Source organism: Schistocerca gregaria, chromosome 3 (genome assembly GCF_023897955.1).
Source record: "Schistocerca gregaria isolate iqSchGreg1 chromosome 3, iqSchGreg1.2, whole genome shotgun sequence".
NCBI lineage: Eukaryota > Metazoa > Arthropoda > Insecta > Orthoptera > Acrididae > Schistocerca > Schistocerca gregaria.
In genome coordinates this window covers 771,795,389-771,815,897 of record NC_064922.1, presented here as the reverse complement: position 1 = coordinate 771,815,897, position 20,509 = coordinate 771,795,389, and the positions used below count along the sequence as shown (strand labels likewise).

The following is a 20,509-nucleotide window of genomic DNA, read 5'->3' as shown; positions in this document are numbered from 1 at the left end:
ACACCCTCTGCCTGTGCCCATTCATCCTAACTAATAACTAGGTGGTAGTCATACTGATGTAAAAGGTTGAACTCCTGGAATCCGTAAGTATCTTCCCCCAGTTAAATTTCACATAGTCCTGTTTCGAATCCCATGGTACTTTTCTTGATGTTGATGTCATCCTTACTGAAGACCAGCTACCCACTTCTGTACACATTAAACCTACTAACAAACAACAGTACTTACATTTTGACAGTTGCCATCCTTTCTGTGGAATACAAACAGCCCTTGGCATTTGAGGCAAATGTATTCATTCGGAGGCAGACTCTTTACAACAGTACACCACCATTCTCACCGTAGCCTCCACTGGACTTAATTAGCCCACCAGCCTAGTCAAAAGCAGGTTTCCTGGGCCATCACATCCAATCCTGGTACTGCTGATCCCTCCAAAAAATAACTTCAGAGCACACCACTTGCCACTCAGTATTATCCTGGTCTACTTTGACAAGGCCTTGACTTCCAAGAATTGTGCCCTAAAATTAGATCCATTCTGTCTGAGACTATGCCCACCGCATCTAGAATAGCTTTTTGTTGCCCTACCAATCTCAACAATGCTCTGTGCACCCTCTTTCCACCACCTATACCAGCCCTGTAACTGACAAAACATATACTATCAAAGGGCAAGCCATCTGTGAAATAACATGTCATGTACTAGCTGTTATGTAAATAAAGTACAATGACCAAAGGTTGAGTTGAAGGGTATAGATAGCTCTGTTTGTAACACAGAACATTGGCACATAGAATTTAGAATTAATCATGTGATCTTAAAGTTTTACAATTTAGCCTGTGCGTACACAGTATGTATACGCCCTGGGACAAATGGGAAATCTGGTAAAAACCCAGGAATTTTTTACTCTTGGAGAAAACTGGAAAAAACCTGGAAATTTTTAGAATTCCAGGAATTTCTCATTGTTTTAGTTGTCAGAGATGGGAAAGCACTGGCACTGTTTTGCTTGGGTTTAGCTGCAGGCTGTTGGTCTCATAATACTATCCCATCTCATCAAAAGAAGACAAAAGTTGTCTTTCAATACCTTCAGATGTCTCTTGCCGGATAGAGAGGGCCAGATTATCAGCATCAATAAACAAGGTGGAAAACCTGTTGCATGGCTGGCCATTTGTGTGCAAGTTGAATCGTGTGGCAGCAAAGACGCTTCCTAGGGGATGACCATTTTTTGTTTTATGCCATCGACTTTTTGTGTTTTTGAAGACTAACACAGAGTCTTCTGCAGTGATCTTCATAAAGTCATAATCTTTGGTTGCTTTGTATAACTTTGGGAGAGGTTTCCTGGTGTTTACCATGTCATATGCCACTGAGGTGACAAGACCTTTCTCGAAGTCAGTTTCAATATGCTGGTTACAAATCAGTACTTGCCCTATACAACAGCACCCACGTCGGAAGCCAGCTCTTTCTCTAATTACCTTACCTTCTATGAGTGGAGTGAGCCAGGCTAGAATAATTTATTCAAAAAGGTTGAATGGATGGAAGAGTAAACATATTGGCCAAAAATGTTTCAGGCCATTTTGTGATTTTCTAGCCTTGATCATACCAGCAATATGAGCTTGTTTCCAGAGCTTGGGGATGCTGAATGTGGGTATTAGTGAAGTTCGGTGGCAGGAGGAACAAGACTTTTGGTCTGGCGAATACAGAGTTATAAATACAAAGTCAAATAAGGGTAATGCAGGAGTAGGTTTAATAATGAATAAAAAAAATAGGAATGTGGGTAAGCTACTACAAACAGCATAGTGAACTCATTATTGTGGCCAAGATAGACACGAAGCCCATGCCTATTACAATAGTACAAGTTTATATGCCAACTAGCTCTGCAGATGATGAAGAAATTGAAGATATGTATGATGAAATAAAAGAAATTGAATAATATCTGAATAGATAGTGAAGGGAGACGAAAATTTAATAGTCATGGGTGACTGGAATTCGGTAGTAGGAAAAGGGAGTGAACGAAACGTAGTAGGTGAATATGGATTGGGGGTGAGAAATGAAAGAGGAAGCCGCCTGGTAGAATTTTGTGCAGAGCATAACTTAATCATAGCTAACACTTGGTTCAAGAATCATGAAAGAAGGTTGTATACACGGAAGAACCCTGGAGATACTAAAAGGTATCAGATAGATTATATAATGGTAAGACAGAGATTTAGGAACCAGGTTTTAAATTGTACGACATTTCCAGGGGCAGATGTGGACTCTGACCACAATCTATTGATTATGAACTGTAGATTAAAACTGAAGAAACTGCAACAAGGTGGGAATTTAAGGAGATGGGACCTGGATAAACTGAAAGAACCAGAGGTTGTACAGAGTTTCAGGGAGAGCATAAGGGAACAGTTGACAGGGATGGGGGAAAGAAATGCAGTAGAAGACAAATGGGTAGCTCTGAGGGATGAAGTAGTGAAGGCAGCAGAGGATCAAGTAGGTAAAAAGATGAGAGCTAGTGGAAATCCTTGGGTAACAGAAGAAATATTGAATTTAATTGGTGAAAAAAGAAAATATAAAAATGCAGCAAAAGAAGCAGGCAAAAAGGAATACAAACGTCTCAAAAATGAGATCGACACAAAGTGCAAAATGGCTAAGCTGGGATGGCTAGATGACAAATGTAAGGATGTAGAGGCTTATCTCACTAGGGGTAAGATAGATACTGCCTACAGGAAAATTAAAGAGTCCTTTGGAGAAAAGAGAACCACTTGTATGAATATCAAGAGCTCAGATGGAAACCCAGTTCTAAGCAAAGAAGGGAAAGCAGAAAGGTGGAAGGAGTATATAGAGGGTCTATACAAGGGCGATGTACTTGAGGACAATATTATGGAAATGGAAGAGGATGTAGATGAAGATGAAATGAGAGATATGATACAGCGTGAAGAGTTCGACAGAGCACTTAAAGACTTGAGTTGAAACAAGGCCCCGGGAGTAGACAACATTCCATTAGAACTACTGACAGCCTTGGGAGAGCCAGTCCTGACAAAACTCTACCATCTGGTGAGTAAGATGTATGAGACAGGCGAAATACCCTCAGACTTCAAGAAGAATATAATAATCCCAATCCCAAAGAAAGCAGGTGTTGACAGATGTGAAAATTACTGAACTATCAGTTTAATAAGTCACGGCTGCAAAATACTAACGCGAATTCTTTACAGACGAATGGAAAAACTAGTAGAAGCCGACCTTGGTGAAGATCAGTTTGGATTCCATAGAAATATTGGAGCACGTGAGGCAATACTGACCCTACGGCTTATCTTAGAAGCTAGATTAAGGAAAGGCAAACCTACGTTTCTAGCATTTGTAGACTTAGAGAAAGCTTTTGACATAGTTGATAGGAATACTCTCTTTCAAATTCTCAAGGTGGCAGGGGTAAAATATAGGGAGCGAAAGCCTATTTACATTTTGTATATAAACAAAATGGCATTTATAAGATTTGAGTGGCATGAAAGGGAAGCAGTAGTTGGGAAGGGAGTGAGACAGGGTTGTAGCCTCTCCCCGATTTTATTCAATCTGTATATTGAGCAGGCAGTGAAGGAAACAAAAGAAAAGTTTGGAGTAGGTATAAAAATCCATGGAGAAGAAATAAATACTTTGAGGTTTGCTGAGTACATTGTAATTCTGTCAGAGACAGCAAAGGGTAAAGGAGTTTTGCTATTTGGGGAGCAAAATAACTGATGATGGTCGAAGTAGAGAGGATATAAAATGTAGACTGGCAATGGCAAGGAAACCATTTCTGAAGAAGAGAAATTTGTTAACATCGAGTATTGATTTAAGTGTTAGGAAGTCGTTTCTGAAAGTATTTGTATGGAGAGTAGCCATGTATAGAAGTGCAACATGGGTGATAAATAGTTTAGACAAGAAAAGAATAGAAACTTTTGAAATGTGGTGCTACAGAAGAATGCTGAAGATTAGATGGTTAGGTCACATAACTGGTGAAGAGGTGTTGAATAGGATTGGGTAGAAGAGAAGTTTATGGCACAACTTGACTAGAAGAATGGATCGGTTGTTAGGACATGTTCTGAAGCATCAAGGGATCACCAATTTAGTATTGGAGGGCAGCATGGAGGGTAAAAATTGTAGAGGGAGACCAAGAGATGAATACACCAAGCAGATTCAGAAGGATGTAGGTTGCAGTAGGTACTGGGAGAGGAAGAAGCTTGCACAGGATAGAGTAGCATAGAGAGCTGCATCAAACCAGTCTCAGGACTGAACACCACAACTACATGCCACATTCCAGGTCAACAAAGGTAAATGAGGTGACAAGACCTTTCTCGAAGTCATTTTCAGTATGCTGGGTTCAATTCGGTACCTGCCCTATACAACAGCACCCAGGTCAGAAATTAGCTCTTTCTCTAATTACCTTATCTTCTATACGTAGAGTGAGCCAGGCTAGAATAGTTTATTGAAACAGGCTGAATGGATGGAAGAGTAAATTTATTGGCCAAAATGTTTCAGGCCATTTTGTGATTTTCTAGCCTTGATCATACCAGCAATATGAGCTCGTTTCCAGAGCTTTGGGATGCTGAATGTTTGCAGGCAGTTGTTGAACCTTTGGCAGAGCCATACAGTACATCTTTTGCCAAGATTTTTTAGCAGGTCTACATGTACATTGCCTACCCCAATAGCTTTGCCTTCTTTTAGAGCCCAGATACCATTAGTGACTTGTTCTGTTGTTATGGGGTGGCGGATGATTAATTGATAAGAATTGATGATCAACAAAGAATTTTCCTTTAGTCCTCTACTACAGAATAATATGCAGCAATAAAACATAAACAAGAGAATAACATCAGAATAAAATTTTAGTTAAATTCACATTTTCAAAAAAGAAGAATAAAACAGTGCACGCACAAGTGTCTGCAGACAGAAAAATGTGTCAAAGACTATGCACTACTTCATAACAACAAACTGCTTTTGATGAGCTTGATGTCACAACTGTTTACATTTCTAACAGGCCGCTAGAAAATGTTGCGAATCGTGGTTTGAGAAGCATTATTTTCAAAATAAATTTCCATTTACTCAAGATGAATTATATTATGCATGAAAATGTGTGATGCATTTCATAACCCACAGAGCATTTAAATCTCATCCAAACTTTAACAGCCACCTAGCAACATTTTGGACCCATAAGGCCTGAAATTTATGTCATTATTTAAAATTTTGCTTGTGCATTTGTGTTTGCTATTTCTTGAAGGACAACACATGCGAAAAAAGATCGATGTTGTATGTGAAAGCTTAGCTTTCTTTGTCACTAGACTCAATTTATATAAATTTAACCTGCTAACTTTTCTCATTGGTACTTAAGAGTGATGTTGCCGAGGGGTGACTTCATCATATGTCCTATGCTCTGAATATCAACTGTCATTGGCTCGGAAGGTCACGTGATGTAAGCTGTGATTGACTGACAAAAATGCACTGCTATCTCAGTGTCAGTGCTTTGGAAACTAAAGTGCTGTGTTTGGTGGACTTCGTAATTATACTTTCGTAATATAAACAATACCGTGTACTTATTACTGCACATCAAAGATCTTCCCAAAATGCGTCTTTATTTTTGCTGCATTTTGTTTCCTAAAGTGCCAGGACATTCTGCACTGGTGTATAAAACCTTTACTATTCAAAGGAGTAAGAAGTTTACCAGTTCTGAGGGAAATTATACTGTCACTTAAAACAGAAAAACTGTGTTTTCACCAGGGAAAAAGTGTCTTTTTAACCAAGAAATCCAGGAAAAATCCAGCAATTCTTTTTCCTTATCTGCTTATACACCCTGATACAGTAGAACATCTATGAAATGTGGAGGTTGTTGGATTTATACGAAACAAAACTGTTAATTTAATGTCAGAAGTAACCTGTGTACAATCAGTTTAGAGAAGCATTTTGAGCTGGCAGCAGAAGAATTAAGGGACCAATTTAACTGTACAAAATGGACTGCTTTATATTTGTACAGATCTAGAGGAGATACGAATATCTTTTTGTCTAAACTAAATCAAGTTCTTGATATGATATCCACTCCTAAAGGCAACATTCTCATTCATGGATGATGACATCAAAATCCAAACTGTGGAACTTGACAAGTGCACTGTAACTTCTGTCTACAAACCTATTGCCACTAAGTTTGTTTTCTGACCCCTAGGGAATTACCACAACCAGAAAACAGTCACTGTCATGGTTTAAAAAGCCACCAAGTTGATTTCGTATATAGTGCATGTAACAATAATGGACTTGAAGTTGAACACTTGAAACTGAGCTATGGGCAGAATGACAACAACTCAAACTCATCCATTACCCAGAGCAAACAGATAAATTCTATTGCAGTCAATGGAAGAAGAGTTACAACCCTGATCTCCTATTGACAGCTGTGACATGAGTGAAACTATGAAGAAGCAGGTTCTGCAAGTGGTACCCTCCACACAACACAGACCAATTATGTGCACCACTCAAAAAGTCTTACAACCTCAAGTTGCACACATCAGACACAATTCTACTTTAAAAAGGCCAAGTGGAATGACTTTACCAAAACAGTAGAAGACAAAGTGTTGGAAATAGATGCCAGTCCAAAGAATGAAGAGGCATTCATCAAGTTCCTGCTTAAAGCTGTGTGTCACAGTATTCCAAGGGGTTGCAGTATGAGCTACATACCAGGGTTAGAAGTTGATGACGTACAGCTATATGCTGATTATTGTCGCAGATTTGAGGAAGACCTTTTCTCCAATGTAACAAGGGAGTAGACTCCACTGACAGAGCTGAGTGGTGCAGATTGATGACAGATCTCAACTTTACTCACAACAGCAAGAAGGCCTGGTCCGCAACTAAGAAATCATCCAATGACCCTCACAAACGTGAGTGATTTAGCAACATCACTGCAGATGAAATTGCCCATTGACTTCTACTTTAAGGGAGTGTAGCAGGAAGTGTCTGAAGACTATAGATAAAGTAACATGTGACATAAAATCAGAAACTGAGAGCATCCTCCACCCTGTAACAACAGAACAAATCACTAATGGTATCTAGGCTCTGAAAGAAGGCAAAACTGTTGGAGTGGGCAATGTACATGTAGAATTGTTAAAAAAAACTTGGCAAAAGATGTACTGTATGGCCCTGCCAAAGGTTCAACAACTGCCTGGAAACCTATCTATTTCCATTTTTAAATTTTCTAACCTACCTGCCCGATTAAGGGATCTGATATTCCACACTCCGATCCGTAGAAAGCCAGTTTTCTTTCTCTTGATAACGACATCCTCTGGAGTAGTCCCCGCCCGGAGATCCAAATCAGGGACTATTTTACCTCCGGAATATTTTACCCAAGAGGACGCCATCATCATTAACCATACAGTAAAGCTGCATGCCCTCAGGAAAAATTACGGCTGTAGTTTCCCCTTGCTTTCAACCGTTTGCAGTACCAGCATAGCAAGGTCGTTTTGGTTAGTGTTACAAGGCCAGATCAGTCAACCACCCAGACTGTTGACCCTGCAACTGCTGAAAAGGCTGCTGCCCCTTTTTCAGGAACCACACGTTTGTCTGGCCTCTCAACAGATACCCCTCCGTTGTGGTTGCACCTACGGTATGGCTATCTGTATTGCTGAGGCACGCAAGCCTCCCCACCAACGACAAGGTCCATGGTTCATGGGGAGGGGGGGGGGATGTGGCATATGACATGGTAAACACCAGGAAACCTCTCCCAAAGTTATTCAACGCAACCAAAGATTATTACTTTATGAATATCACTGCAGAAGACTGTGTTAGTCTTCAAAACACAAAAATTCTACAGCATAAAACAAAAAATGGTCATCCCCTAGGAAGTGTTCTTGCTGCCACGCGATTCAACTTGTACACAAATGGCCAGCCAAGCAACAGGTTTTCCACCTCGTTTATTGATGCTGATAATCTGGCCCTCTCTATCTGGCAAAAGACATCTGAAAGTATTGAAAGACAACTTTTGTCTTCTTTTGATGAGGTGGGAGAGTATTATGAGGCCAACAGCCTGTAGCTTAAATCCAAGCAAAACAATGTCAGAGCTTTCCCACCTCTGTAATAAATATACTATCTACAGGTTAAAAGTCTCAGGGCTGATATCTCCTCTCGATCACAGCTCTACTCCTAAATACCACAAGGTTATTCTTGACACAAGAGAATGAAGGCTTCAGCGTGAAATAGTTGTCTTAATAGAACTCAAAGGCACAAGTTGGGGAGTGAACCCACATTCACTTCAGATGTCAACTCTAATATTATGCTGCTTGGCAGGAGAATATGCTTCCCCTGTGTGGCACCAATCCTGCCACTCGAAACAGGTTGATAATCCTCTTCACGAGACTTGCCACATGGTGACAGGATGCTCGACAGCAACCCCAGTCAAGATGATCCAGGTTCTGGCTGGAATAGCTCCACCCAATATCAGGTGGATAGTAATTGCAAAATCCAATAGGAGCAAAGTAAATACTGGTAACAAACACCTACTTTATGGGCATGAACCTGGTGCTCAGAGCCTTTACATGAGGAAAAACTTCATCTCAAGTACCTCTCCTTAGTGAAGTCAAAGGCAGAAGAGAGGCTTCAGTGTTGGCAGGAAAGACCTAACATGATCAGATGACCACTAAAAGAGGAGTTACCCACAGGAGACGCCTGTCATGACCAAGATGGATCTACCTAATCATCTTCACAAGGGCATTGACTGAACTGAAACTGTCATCTTAAAATAGGGTCTTTGTGATAACTGAGATGTATCCTGGGTGTGTGGTGTTGAGCAGATAATAATCTATTTCCTTCATTGCCTTGTTTACACCTTTCCTTCTCATCCCATCCAGTAAGTCTCTGCTGACCCGGGCTTATCTGTGACTTTACTGAACTGTACCCCTTTCCCTAAACTTCTCTAGTCCTTTACCTTAACCCCTATTCCTTCCTCTTCAACTCTTCTGTCAGAAGGAGCCATCAGCTCCAAAAGTGTTTAAAAGTAAAACCTTGTTGTGTGTGTGTTCTCCTGCCACCACTGGGCACAATTTACAATTCACAGTTTAAATCAGGTGCATCACTGAACAAAATAAAGGCATATGTCACAGTCATTTCCTGGTAGCAACAATGTTATTGATACAGCAAACTACTATTACTGGAGATAAGTAACAACAGTTACATTATTGAACAGTCAGTATGTCTTGATTGTTGTGCAGAGAACTCAGGTTCAATTTCTGGCTCTGATAAGACCCGTATTAGGATGATAAACTTACACCAAAATAACTTCTTTATTGGCACTAGAATTGTCACCACTAAAAAAGTTCCAAAAACTATAGTAGTAGTAGTAGTAGTAATATAATAAACAGAGATAGAAGCTGCTCAAACAAAACAGAGACCTATTACGGGGTTTTTTCATGGTGGGATCTAACGGAAAGTTTTATAGAGAAGGCAGAGATCTCTGTTCTTAGCAACCACATCCACATTAGTTGTCTTCAGTGCTTAATGTTTAGCACATGTTGAATGTCTTACACTGTCCAGTCACACTAATGTGAGAGAGTCAGTGAGGTTGTGGAAGGTGCCAACAGGGGTGTGGAACTATGCCGACTCCATTGTTATGACCAGCTGCTCAAGGTTATTCAGTTGAAGATCGATGATGCAAACAGCTCGATTGAGTTGGTCCCACAGATTCTCAACTGGATTTAAATCTGGGGAGTTTGGTGGCCAGAGGAGTAAGATACATTCACTGTGGTGCTCTTTCAGACCATGCCCATTCACTGCAAGCTGTGTGACACATTGTGTTGGCAGATGCCATCGAGCCAAGGACAAACAAACTGCATGTGGGGGTGGAAATGGTCACCAAAGATAGTTGCATAATTGTATTGATCCACTATGCCTTCCAGAATGATGAGATCACCCAGAGAATGCTACAAAAACATTCCTCAGACCATAATGCTCTCTCCTCCAGCCTTGACCCTTCCAGTGATTGTTGCAGGGTGTTTGCTTTTAGACGCACATGCCTGTGGCCATCTGTCTGATGGAGTATAAAACGTGGTTCATCTGAGGAGGTCACCTGTCACCACTCAGTGGATGTCCAGGTGCAGTATTCATGTGCAAGTTCCAGAATTTGTTGCAGGTGAACAGCAGTCATGAGACTGGACTGTGCAGTATGTAGGAGAAATGGTACTTCAGTAAATGCACTGGCTGCAGTAATGAACAGCTTTGTGCAGTGTCTAGTGATTGGTGGCCAGTTCCTCCTCCTATCCATTTCATAATGATTGACGTCTGGCTTCGGGTTCTGGTTATATCATGCGACAAAGATTCAAGTGTTGTACTTTGCCAGAATTGTGGAAATGTCTACTTTTATTTAATGTATTAATATTACACTTTGATTGAAAAGGGGGCGACATACATGGTAATATTTAAGAGAAAATGCGCTTTTTTGAGCATTTTTTGGTGTGTCAGCTTTGAGGAGTTGTAGAAGTCAGACCATAATTAGGAAAAACATTTCTTGTGCACAGTTTAGAGATAGAAACTTCCTTATATCTGCGGCCAAAGTTTCTTTATTTTCTGGTAAGAGGTTCTGCTGTTATAATGTCAAATGCAAGACACAGATTTAGCTTGCCATTGTAGCTATTGTGGTGGAGAAAGCATGGAAGCTTGAACTTTCATTTCATTACTAATGAATGCTCCCCATGTTTGTCAGTTAAGAGTTTGTAAAGCAATTGCATTATTGGCTGCAATACATGTGAGGTTGTGATGGAGCCTGGTTCTCACACCAGTGCACTGCTGTTGTTTTAATTGGTGATAGGTGCTTATTCACCGGGAAGAATGGCAATTTTACTCTAGCATTCTGAACGCTTGATATACTAGCAGCTTTCAATAAATGAACAATGAAATGTATTATACATTTTAACAGTAAATGGAAAACAATTTACCTCAAATAAATTTTGCAGGAAGGAATGATGAATGAAATAAGATCTACCTTAATTGCTTTCGCTGTTGTCTAAGGTCTCACTGTCACTGTTTCAATCATCTACTTGGATCAGCAGTGGGCCTGTTGCTGTTTCAGTACTGTGAGCTCTTTGTGCATAACTGTTTTCACATTTGTGTACAAGACTCACTGAATGCCTCCAGGCACTTTCTGGAGTAAATCAACACAGCAGTAAAGTATCATTTACCTTAAAATTCTTTTCTCCCTATTGCTATCTTGTTCTTGACAAATGCCCAAATAAGTTCAGTGCTGATGAATTTGCAGTGTACCATAGGACATTTAATTTCCCTGTCCACTGAGCACATTAACACTTTCATAAGGTATTCTCATGACCTGACTTCCAGCTGCACATATTCCAGTGGGCCTGCTATAGTAAATACCTCATATGATGTGGCATAGATGGAAGCTCTACAGTATTGCGTTCTATCAATTTAATAAAATAATCATTCCTCCATTTCATTGATGGATTTTCTGATACTGGATTTGTCATCGCGTGTGCTCGCGCTTGTGTGTGTGTGTGTGTGTGTGTGTGTGTGTGTGTGTGTGTGTGTGGAAGAAAAGCTCTGGAATAGTAACTGATTATTTTGGAGAGTCTTTTGCTGTATATTATCCAATGATCCATGTGTTTCTTTCCAGATTATAAAAAACTCTGAAGTTTTGGAAGTTTTGCATAATGACCGTTTCATGAAAGACTATGTGATGTCTCTGTATGACTGTCATTATGCGGAATTCTTCAAAAATCTTGGTAAGTTCAGTATGTTGTTTATAGCTTTGGATCAATTGTCATTCAGACTTCCTTTTTCAGTGGACTTGGTGAATGTATTACTACATGTATTACTACAACATCAAGAATGATCATGGAAGCTCTAGGACAAACGTCTTCTCTTTCCTGCAATAGGGCCTTCTAGGGACCATATCGCAATTTCAATTTTTCATCTCCTGTTTTCTCTTCCTCTTCTTTTCCATTTCTTCAGACTGTGCTCTTTTTATTTTAATTCCTCCCTTGGAAGCATTCTATTTGCAAAAAGTTAGTGTGGGTCACCTATTTTCTAACCAAACTAGAATTCCTATTATGCCTTTTTTCACAGCCACCGCAGTGCTGTTATGGCGCAGTTCCTCTAGAGAAAAAAGAAGTTTTATTTGGCAGAAAAAGGCCATTAGGCCATTAGCTTTGTTGCTAGACTAAGAAACCATGTGTCATGTAGAGAATACTTTAAAGAGCTCAAATTACTGGACAGTTGTAACACTCTTTACTCTCAGCTGCTTGGTGCATATCAAGGAAAGCCAAGACAGCCATAAACTGCGAGAGTCTATACATAACCATGACACATGTCAAAGGCTGATGATGGACATTTCGGTTATTAGACTTAAAAAAAAAAAAAAAAACAAAACCCGTACATAGACATACAGTTGTTTAATATGTTACCACGTATAGCACACAGTATATCACTGAATATCTTCAGAGATGTTCCAAAAAATGTGGCATGAACAAAAAGCCTTTTACACAACAGAAGAATTTGAAATGCATAATAAAAATTATCTAATCTACTAAAGCTGCTGTGTGATAAGACAACAATATTACTTGAGCTTTTCCTGAACTCTTATTGCATAATACTGTTGAGCTTTATTTTCATACTGCTTTTATACTTAAGTATTAACAGGTATCCAGCATATCTCATTTATATTTATTATAGGGTTTTTCTCAGCATGCGTTGTATTGTGTTAACACATACTGTTTCTCCTTTTGTCTGTCTGCATGTTGCATTTATATTTAATGACTACTAAAATGTATCTAGTATGAACCATATATATTTCTTAACATATAGTAGCTATACACTGTAAGACATCAGTTGGATGGAAAATGCTTAAAGCTGGATCAGTAAACCAAATTTAAAAATCAAATCAAATGTTTTTAAAACTTTGCTTCCAAACATTTCTCTTTCTATTACTTCTTTTCTTACATTGTATCATTCCAAGTCTTTCTTGACCTTTTGGAGCTTGATGCTTGTTAACTTTCTTCCAAAAGATATTTGGAGTTGTGTTTGTTAGTCTGTTGTCATCACTTTTGTAAACATTTCCAAAGTATAGTAATCTACACTTCCTCATTGTTTCTGACATGTTTTCTATGTTCTGATAAATTTCATTGTTATTTTTTAATTTCCAAAACTCTGGAATGTTTAGAGGACCTATTACACAACTGGCTATTAAAATTACAGTGTCATGAAGGTGATGTCAAATATTGCTGTAGTAACAGTTCTTAGCCAGGGTGTTCCTTTCTCCACCTACTACAACAACCTGATCCTCTTTGCCAAAATCTTTGCATAAATTCCCTGTGTCCTCTGTCACCTGACTAGCTTGGCTTGGTACCCTGTTCCTAATTTGTCCTGTGCCATGTGGCCTACAACCCTCCCATGTCCACTACCTATCATCAACATTCTTTTCTTTCCACTCTCTTTTGGTACCAATCTACACTGAGTTTCTTTGCTAGAAGTCTGTAGCATCATACTGAGACCAACTGCTCTATGAGGGTCTTTTCCTATTTCAGGTAACGAGGCAGTCAAACTTATTCAGTACTGTAAGTTCAAATGTAGATGAAATTGAAGAGTTATACCTCTTTCAGTTCTTCTTTTAACTCAGTAGCATTTAAAACAGTTCCTGAATCTTTTCAATAAATGTAATCCTTTTTAAAGCCCACTTATTGTCTAACTCTTGGTTTGTTTCTATAGTGTGTGTTCAGGCTGGTGATCTGATGATGAACCTTGAAAACCTGAAAACCTGAAAAAAAGGACAAGTGTACACTCGCACACACAAACACACACACACACACACACACACACACACACACACACACACACACACATATCCATCCGCACATACACAGACACAAGCAGACATATTTAAAAGCAAAGCTTTTAAATATGTCTGCCTGTGTCTGTGTATTTGCGTTTGCTTTTAAATATGTCTGCTTGTGTCTGTGTATGTGCGGATGGATGTGTGTGTGTGTGTGTGTGTGTGTGTGTGTGTGTGTGTGTGTGTGTGTGTGCGCGCGCGTGTGCGAGTGTACACCTGTCCTTTTTTTCCCCCTAAGGGAAGTCTTTCCGCTCCCGGGATTGGAATCACTCCTTACCCTCTCCCTTAAAACCCACATCCTTTCGTCTTTCCCTCTCCTTCCTGAAGAAGCAACCATCAGTTGCGAAAGCTAGTAATTCTGTGTATGTGTTTTGTTCATTGTGCCTGTCTGCCGGCGCTTTCCCGCTTGGTAAGTCTTGGAATTTTTGTTTTTAATATATTTTTCCCATGTGGACTTCCACATGGGAAAAATACATTAAAAACGCACGTCCAGGGCCTCACTGCAATGGAGCACTTCCTTTCGCGCCGATCACCTGCCACCCTACCTAAAACCTCTTTCCTCATCACCTTAGCCAGCTTCATCCTGACCCACAACTTCTTCACTTTTGAAGGCCAGACATACCAACAATTAAAGGGAACAGCCATGGGTACCAGGATGGCCCCCTCGTATGCCAACCCATATATGGGTCACATAGAGGAAGCCTTCTTGGTTACTCAAGCCTGCCAACCCAAAGTTTGGTACAGATTTATTGATGACATCTTCATGATCTGGACTCACAGTGAAGAACAACTCCAGAATTTCCTCTCCAACGTCAACTCCTTTGGTTCCATCAGACTCACCTGGTCCTACTCCAAATCCCATGCCACTTTCCTTGACATTGACCTCCATCTGTCCAATGGCCAGCTTCACACATCCGTCCACATCAAACCCACCAACAAGCAACAGTACCTCCATTATGACAGCTGCCACCCATTCCATATCCAACGGTGCCTTCCCTACTGCCTAGGCCTTCGTGGCAAACGAATCTGCTCCAGTCCTGAATCCCTGAACCATTACACCAACAACCTGAAAACAGCTTTCGCATCCCGCAACTACCCTCCCGACCTGGTACAGAAGCAAATAACCAGAGCCACTTCCTCATCTCCTCAAACCCAGAACCTCTCACAGAAGTACCCCAAAAGTGCCCCACTTGTGACAGGATACTTACCGGGACTGGATCAGACTCTGAATGTGGCTCTCCAGCAGGGATACGACTTCCTAAAATCCTGCCTCGAAATGAGATCCATCCTTCTTGAAATCCTCCCCACTCCACCAAGAGTGTCTTTCCGCTGTCCACCTAAACTTCGTAACCTCTTGGTTCATCCCCATGAAATCCCCAAACCACCTTTCCTACCCTCTGGCTCCTATCCTTGTAACCGCCCCCGGTGTATAAAACCTGTCCCATGCACCCTCCAACCACCACCTACTCCAGTCCTGTAACCCGGAAGGTGTACATGATCAAAGGCAGAGCCACGTGTGAAAGCACCCATGTGATTTACCAACTGACCTGCCTACACTGTGACGCTTTCTATGTGGGAATGACCAGCAACAAACTGTCCATTCGCATGAATGGACACAGGCAGACAGTGTTTGTTGGTAATGAGGATCTCCCTGTGGCTAAACATGCCTTGGTGCACGGCCAGCGCATCTTGGCACAGTGTTACACCGTCCGGGCTATCTGGATACTTCCCACCAACACCAACCTATCCGAACTCCGGAGATGGGAACTTGCCCTTCAATATATCCTCTCTTCTCGTTATCCACCAGGCCTCAATCTCCGCTAATTTCAAGTTGCCGCCACTCATACCTCACCTGTCATTCAACATCATCTTTGTCTCTGCACTTCCGCCTCGACTGACATCTCTGCCCAAACTCTTTGCCTTTAAATATGTCGGCTTGTGTCTGTATATGTATGGATGGATATGTGTGTGTGTGTGTGTGTGTGTGTGTGTGTGTGTGTGTGTGTGTGCGCGCGCGCGCGCGCGCGCGCGCGCGCGAGTATATACCCATCCTTTTTTCCCCCTAAGGTAAATCTTTCCGCTCCCGGGATTGGAATGACTCCTTACCCTCTCCCTTAAAACCCACATCCTTTCGTCTTTCCCTCTCCTTCCCTCTTTCGTGAAGAAGCAACCGTCGGTTGCGAAAGCTAGAAATTCTCTGTGTGTGTTTGTGTGTTTTATTTATTGTGCCTATCTACCGGCGCTTTCCCGCTTGGTAAGTCTTGGAATCTTTGTTTTTAATAAATATATATATGGTCTCTGATAAATACAACATTACTCACTGTCAGTGTTTCGTTCATAGTGTCTATCCAAACTAATAAGTTGAAACAGTTATTAAAATTTTTGAAAAAGTATTTCTGAGGCTTCATTTCAAATGAAAATACCTCCTATTATTTCAGATGGACACCCAAACACTTTTTGCATACATCCTTTGGAATGTTTTTGCCTGAACCAGTCATCCCCTAGTAGTACAACTACTTTACATCAAGTTCTTATTCTTTTTCAAGCTGCTGTCACTTGTTGCTATATGGAGAATCCTTTCAGTTTCAACCCTTTTTTCTTTACCCATCTTTTCAACAATAGTAAAGGACAGTTTGGTTTTGCCAACAGCTATTTGTCATTTCCTGGAATTGGCTGTTCTTACTCTAGATATCTGATCTAAGTAATTTGCCAAGTATTTACAGGTAAAATTTGAACACTTAGTTTTCCTAATTAAGTTTGCACGAGTTTTTTCTATAATTGAAGTGAAGTGGTCGACAGAAGAAAATGCTAACCCTCATTTGCACCAACCATTTCTCTGTAAGTACCAAAGCATTATTGCTGCTGTGCAGTATTGCTCACAAATTTTTCATTTATAGTGTTATATTGATCTCTGGGTTGATGAAATCATCTGTAAACTGCTTCCCATCCTTCTGAAGTAATTCGCCCAGCTTTGTGTGAAATGGATTTTATGTTTCCATAACCATTTTTGATTTTTACATAAGCCAAGTAATTTACTAAGTCCTGACTAGGGATATACTATTTCTTTATTTCTTTGCTAGGTATGTGTCCTATCAACTTCACATTTACAAATACTGTAGCTGTGAAATGGTTGCTCATACTAATTTCCACTTAGAACTTCCTTGTCTTTTGCATGTGTGTTCTTTGTTATCACATGAGTGCTCATCTAGAGTTTCTACCTCATCTGCAGTATCCAGTGTTGCCTCAACTGACTGGACATTGGTGTCCATTACTAACATTTGTGTCTAAATGGTAAGGTTCTGTAATATTTTGAGGACTTGATCTTCGTCCTCAAAAGGCAAGTAAGTCTTAATATTTCATTCTCCTGTTTAGTTGTGTGAAATAATTTAATCTAGATGGCAAAAACACTTGGACTTGCCTCCCAGGTCAGATATGCTCCTGATTGTGTGTCAATCAAAACTGTGCTTTGTATGTTTTCCTAAACTTAGCAAAATAAATAAATGTAATTTTACTTCTATTTCTGTGTGTTCTATGCAGCCTAGACCGTAAGATCTGTGTCAGTATAACTTCTGGTAAATCACTGAAGTGGTTCATAAGTTCAACTGGATGAGGTTGATTACTGCCTAAGCATTTTTCAATGTTGAACAATGCCAGCTGCCACTGCATATATATTGACTTTGCTATTACCATTCATCTTTTATTCTATGTTGTGTAATTCAGAGGTGTAAGATTCTAGTTCCTCTGAAATTTGACTTTGATAATCTATTCTGTGTGCTCATCTAGCTGAACTATATTCGTTACGTATTTGGCAAGATATCAGCAACATGAGTTCCTGTGATGTTACAGGTAACCAACCCCCAGTATACTCCATGGAGGGAAATCATTCTTGACTATCAAGCTTGCATTTGGAGGAAAAGTTGTACATTCTTAGCCTTCCAACAAGAGGATTATCCCAGTTCCTATGCTGTTCAGGTCATCTTCCAAAAGTCCATCAGAGGCTCATGCCCATTTAAAGATTATAATGAACTGCTATACTACAGTTGATCAAATAATTACTCCTCTAATAACCCATCCCTGCTGTCATGGAAAAGATATATTATAGTGCTACCGGAGAAACAGATTTTGTAACAAAATTAAGCATCTGCATTTTCTATATTACCCAGGCTGCTTGTTTTCAGTTATAAATTCATCTGTAGTATAGAAAGAGCTATTCAATCAATGATTACAGTGGTCTGACACACCACAATTAAATCGTGTGAAATTACTCTCCTATAGCTTTTCCCTTAGCCAATCCATTTGACACTAGAAAGATAATTTACCAAAAAGTTCATGTATACAGAAAGAGGAGTAAAAGAAGTATGGATGGGGAGGGATCTGTTTATGTGTGTGTGTGAGAGAAATGAGACACTTTTGAAGTTTCAAATAGCCATAGAGCAATCTGGAGGAGAGAAATTAGTGTCATCCAATGTTCCTTGGGAGCCTAAATAATTGTGGCTACTGGCAGTTGGTGGAAGTAAATGATCAGAACAGTTCAAAACTCAGTTGTCTCTGTATGTGATGTAGTCTATAGTGAAACAAACTTAGATTTTATATAATTGAATATCTTTGCCTTCTACACTACGTACGTTTTGTTTAATATTAAAATTTCATCTGTTGAATAGAAGGAGTTTTCTTATTTGATTTAAAATCTGTTTTGCTATCTATCAGACATTTTATATGCCTTTGAGTAATTTATTTTTTTTATTTTTAAAGTGCAATGATACTGAATGGTGCTTAAAGTCAAGTCTTCCCAGGTACATCCTATGTAAAGAATTCCATATATTACATAGCATACATGCTTAACTTGGTGGACTAGTGACTCTTGTAACATATAAAATGAAACAGTAATGCTGAGATAACATCATAAAATAATTTTGTTTTGTTGCAAATTGAATTGACTGTTTGTGCAATGTAGATTTGGACAGCATGTTTTTATATCCTAATCTTAAATTATTATTTCAAATATCAATAATGATGCTACATTGTTGTCATATTTGTTCCAGCTCAAGTGGAAGACTTTCTTAAGCATGATTATTACCTTAGCCCTCACTATCGTCACTATATACGAGAAATGCGACTGAGAGCATATACCCAAATTTTGCAATGCTATCAAAGCTTGACTTTGGATTTTATGGCAGATACGTTTGGCGTAACTGCTGAATTCATTGACAAGTCAGTATAATATATAAAATTATGATGATATACAAACTAATTTTGACTTCTCATTTTAAATATGTGCAGAAATGTGATAAAAGTGATGTTGTTCTTATATTTTATTATTGTTATTGGATTTTGCTCCATGGCTAAATTACTCTCTGCTCGGTTCTTAATTGTGTTTCTCAATGTAGGCTGGTTTTTTCACTATTCATCAGTGTTCAAAGATTGATAAAATCTTCAGTAAGATTTTGTTGTTGTTACTCTTGTCTTACCACCCACTTGATATGATTATCAGTGACATTTATCATTTTAACAACAAATACTTTGAATTTTGCAAATGGGATGCTTGTAGTACTGCCCCGAAGTATGAATATTAGTATATGTAAAAGCAACTTTCTTATGCATATTAGAACAAGCCAGTAAAACCTGTATTTTTTAAACAGTTGAACTCCCATGTATAAAAGAGCTTGAAATGTCTAATTGGTTAACAAATGAATTAATGTGTTTAATATTTGATGTTGAGCATGTAAGGTACAAAAAGTTTAGAGAAGGTTTGAAATTATGTTTAACATTTCTTGAAAGTTGATAAGTGCTCTCATTATGAAGCACTGGGTGAATATAGTCTGAGTAATTAGCACTCCATTTTAAGCAAAAGTCAGTTGTAAGAATGAGATCAAAGAAATTAAGAGACTTGCTATGATGGCTGTATTTCACTGACTCTGTTGATGTAAGAGTGTTTTGGACAGATTTACAAGTATGCATCTACATACATACTCCACAAGCCACCTTATGGTGCATGGTGGAGGATACTTTGCACCACTACCAGTCATTTACGTTCATTGTCCATTCACAAATGGAGTAGGGAAAAAATGACTGCTTATATGCCTCTGTACTAGCCCTAATTTCTCTTGTTTTGTCTTTGTAGCCCTTACACAAAATGTTCATTTGCAGCAGTAGAATCGTTCAATAGTCAGCTAAAAATGCCTTTTTTATACATTTTATCAACAGTGTTCTTGTTTACATAGCTTTTCATTATGTAGTGAGTTCGTACCCTTAGTCCTAAACTATTTGCATTCTGTCAGGACCTTCCATTACCATATGTAGAAGAAATTAAAACTAGATACACAAAAAAGGAACAAAAAAAGAAACAAAGTAGTACAGTCTTATGAAGGAAGTAGCTGTGAATGTGATCTTGGTGAACCTGAATTTATTGTGACAAATTCATCAAAAATATTTTATACTACAAGTGCTCATAGCACCTCGGGTATGCATTTTGGACTCCATACTTACTGGACTTTTTTCCTTGTTTTAGTCCATACTTTCACCCCTGAAGATTACCTACACAACTGTCTTGGCAACAACAGTACCAGTACATGTATTCCACTGTCAGAGGTATCAGAATGGTTTTTGCTTATAACTTTCGTCACGTTCATTTAACATTGTCAACAGAATCATTTTGTATATACATGCATATACAGGTGCTGGCACCTATAAGTTTGATG

At 39.3% G+C, this 20,509-nt stretch overlaps 1 protein-coding gene across 1 annotated transcript in view; it reads left to right on the top strand.

The window, feature by feature from the left end:
* Positions 1-20,509, top strand: part of LOC126354286 (26S proteasome non-ATPase regulatory subunit 6-like) — a 157,773-nt gene that overhangs the window by 124,411 nt on the left and 12,853 nt on the right. Inside the window, exons 6-7 of the mRNA XM_050003830.1 lie at positions 11,598-11,706; positions 18,854-19,022. Of these exons, the coding sequence (XP_049859787.1) occupies positions 11,598-11,706; positions 18,854-19,022 (278 nt within the window). The remainder of the gene's footprint in view (positions 1-11,597; positions 11,707-18,853; positions 19,023-20,509) is intronic.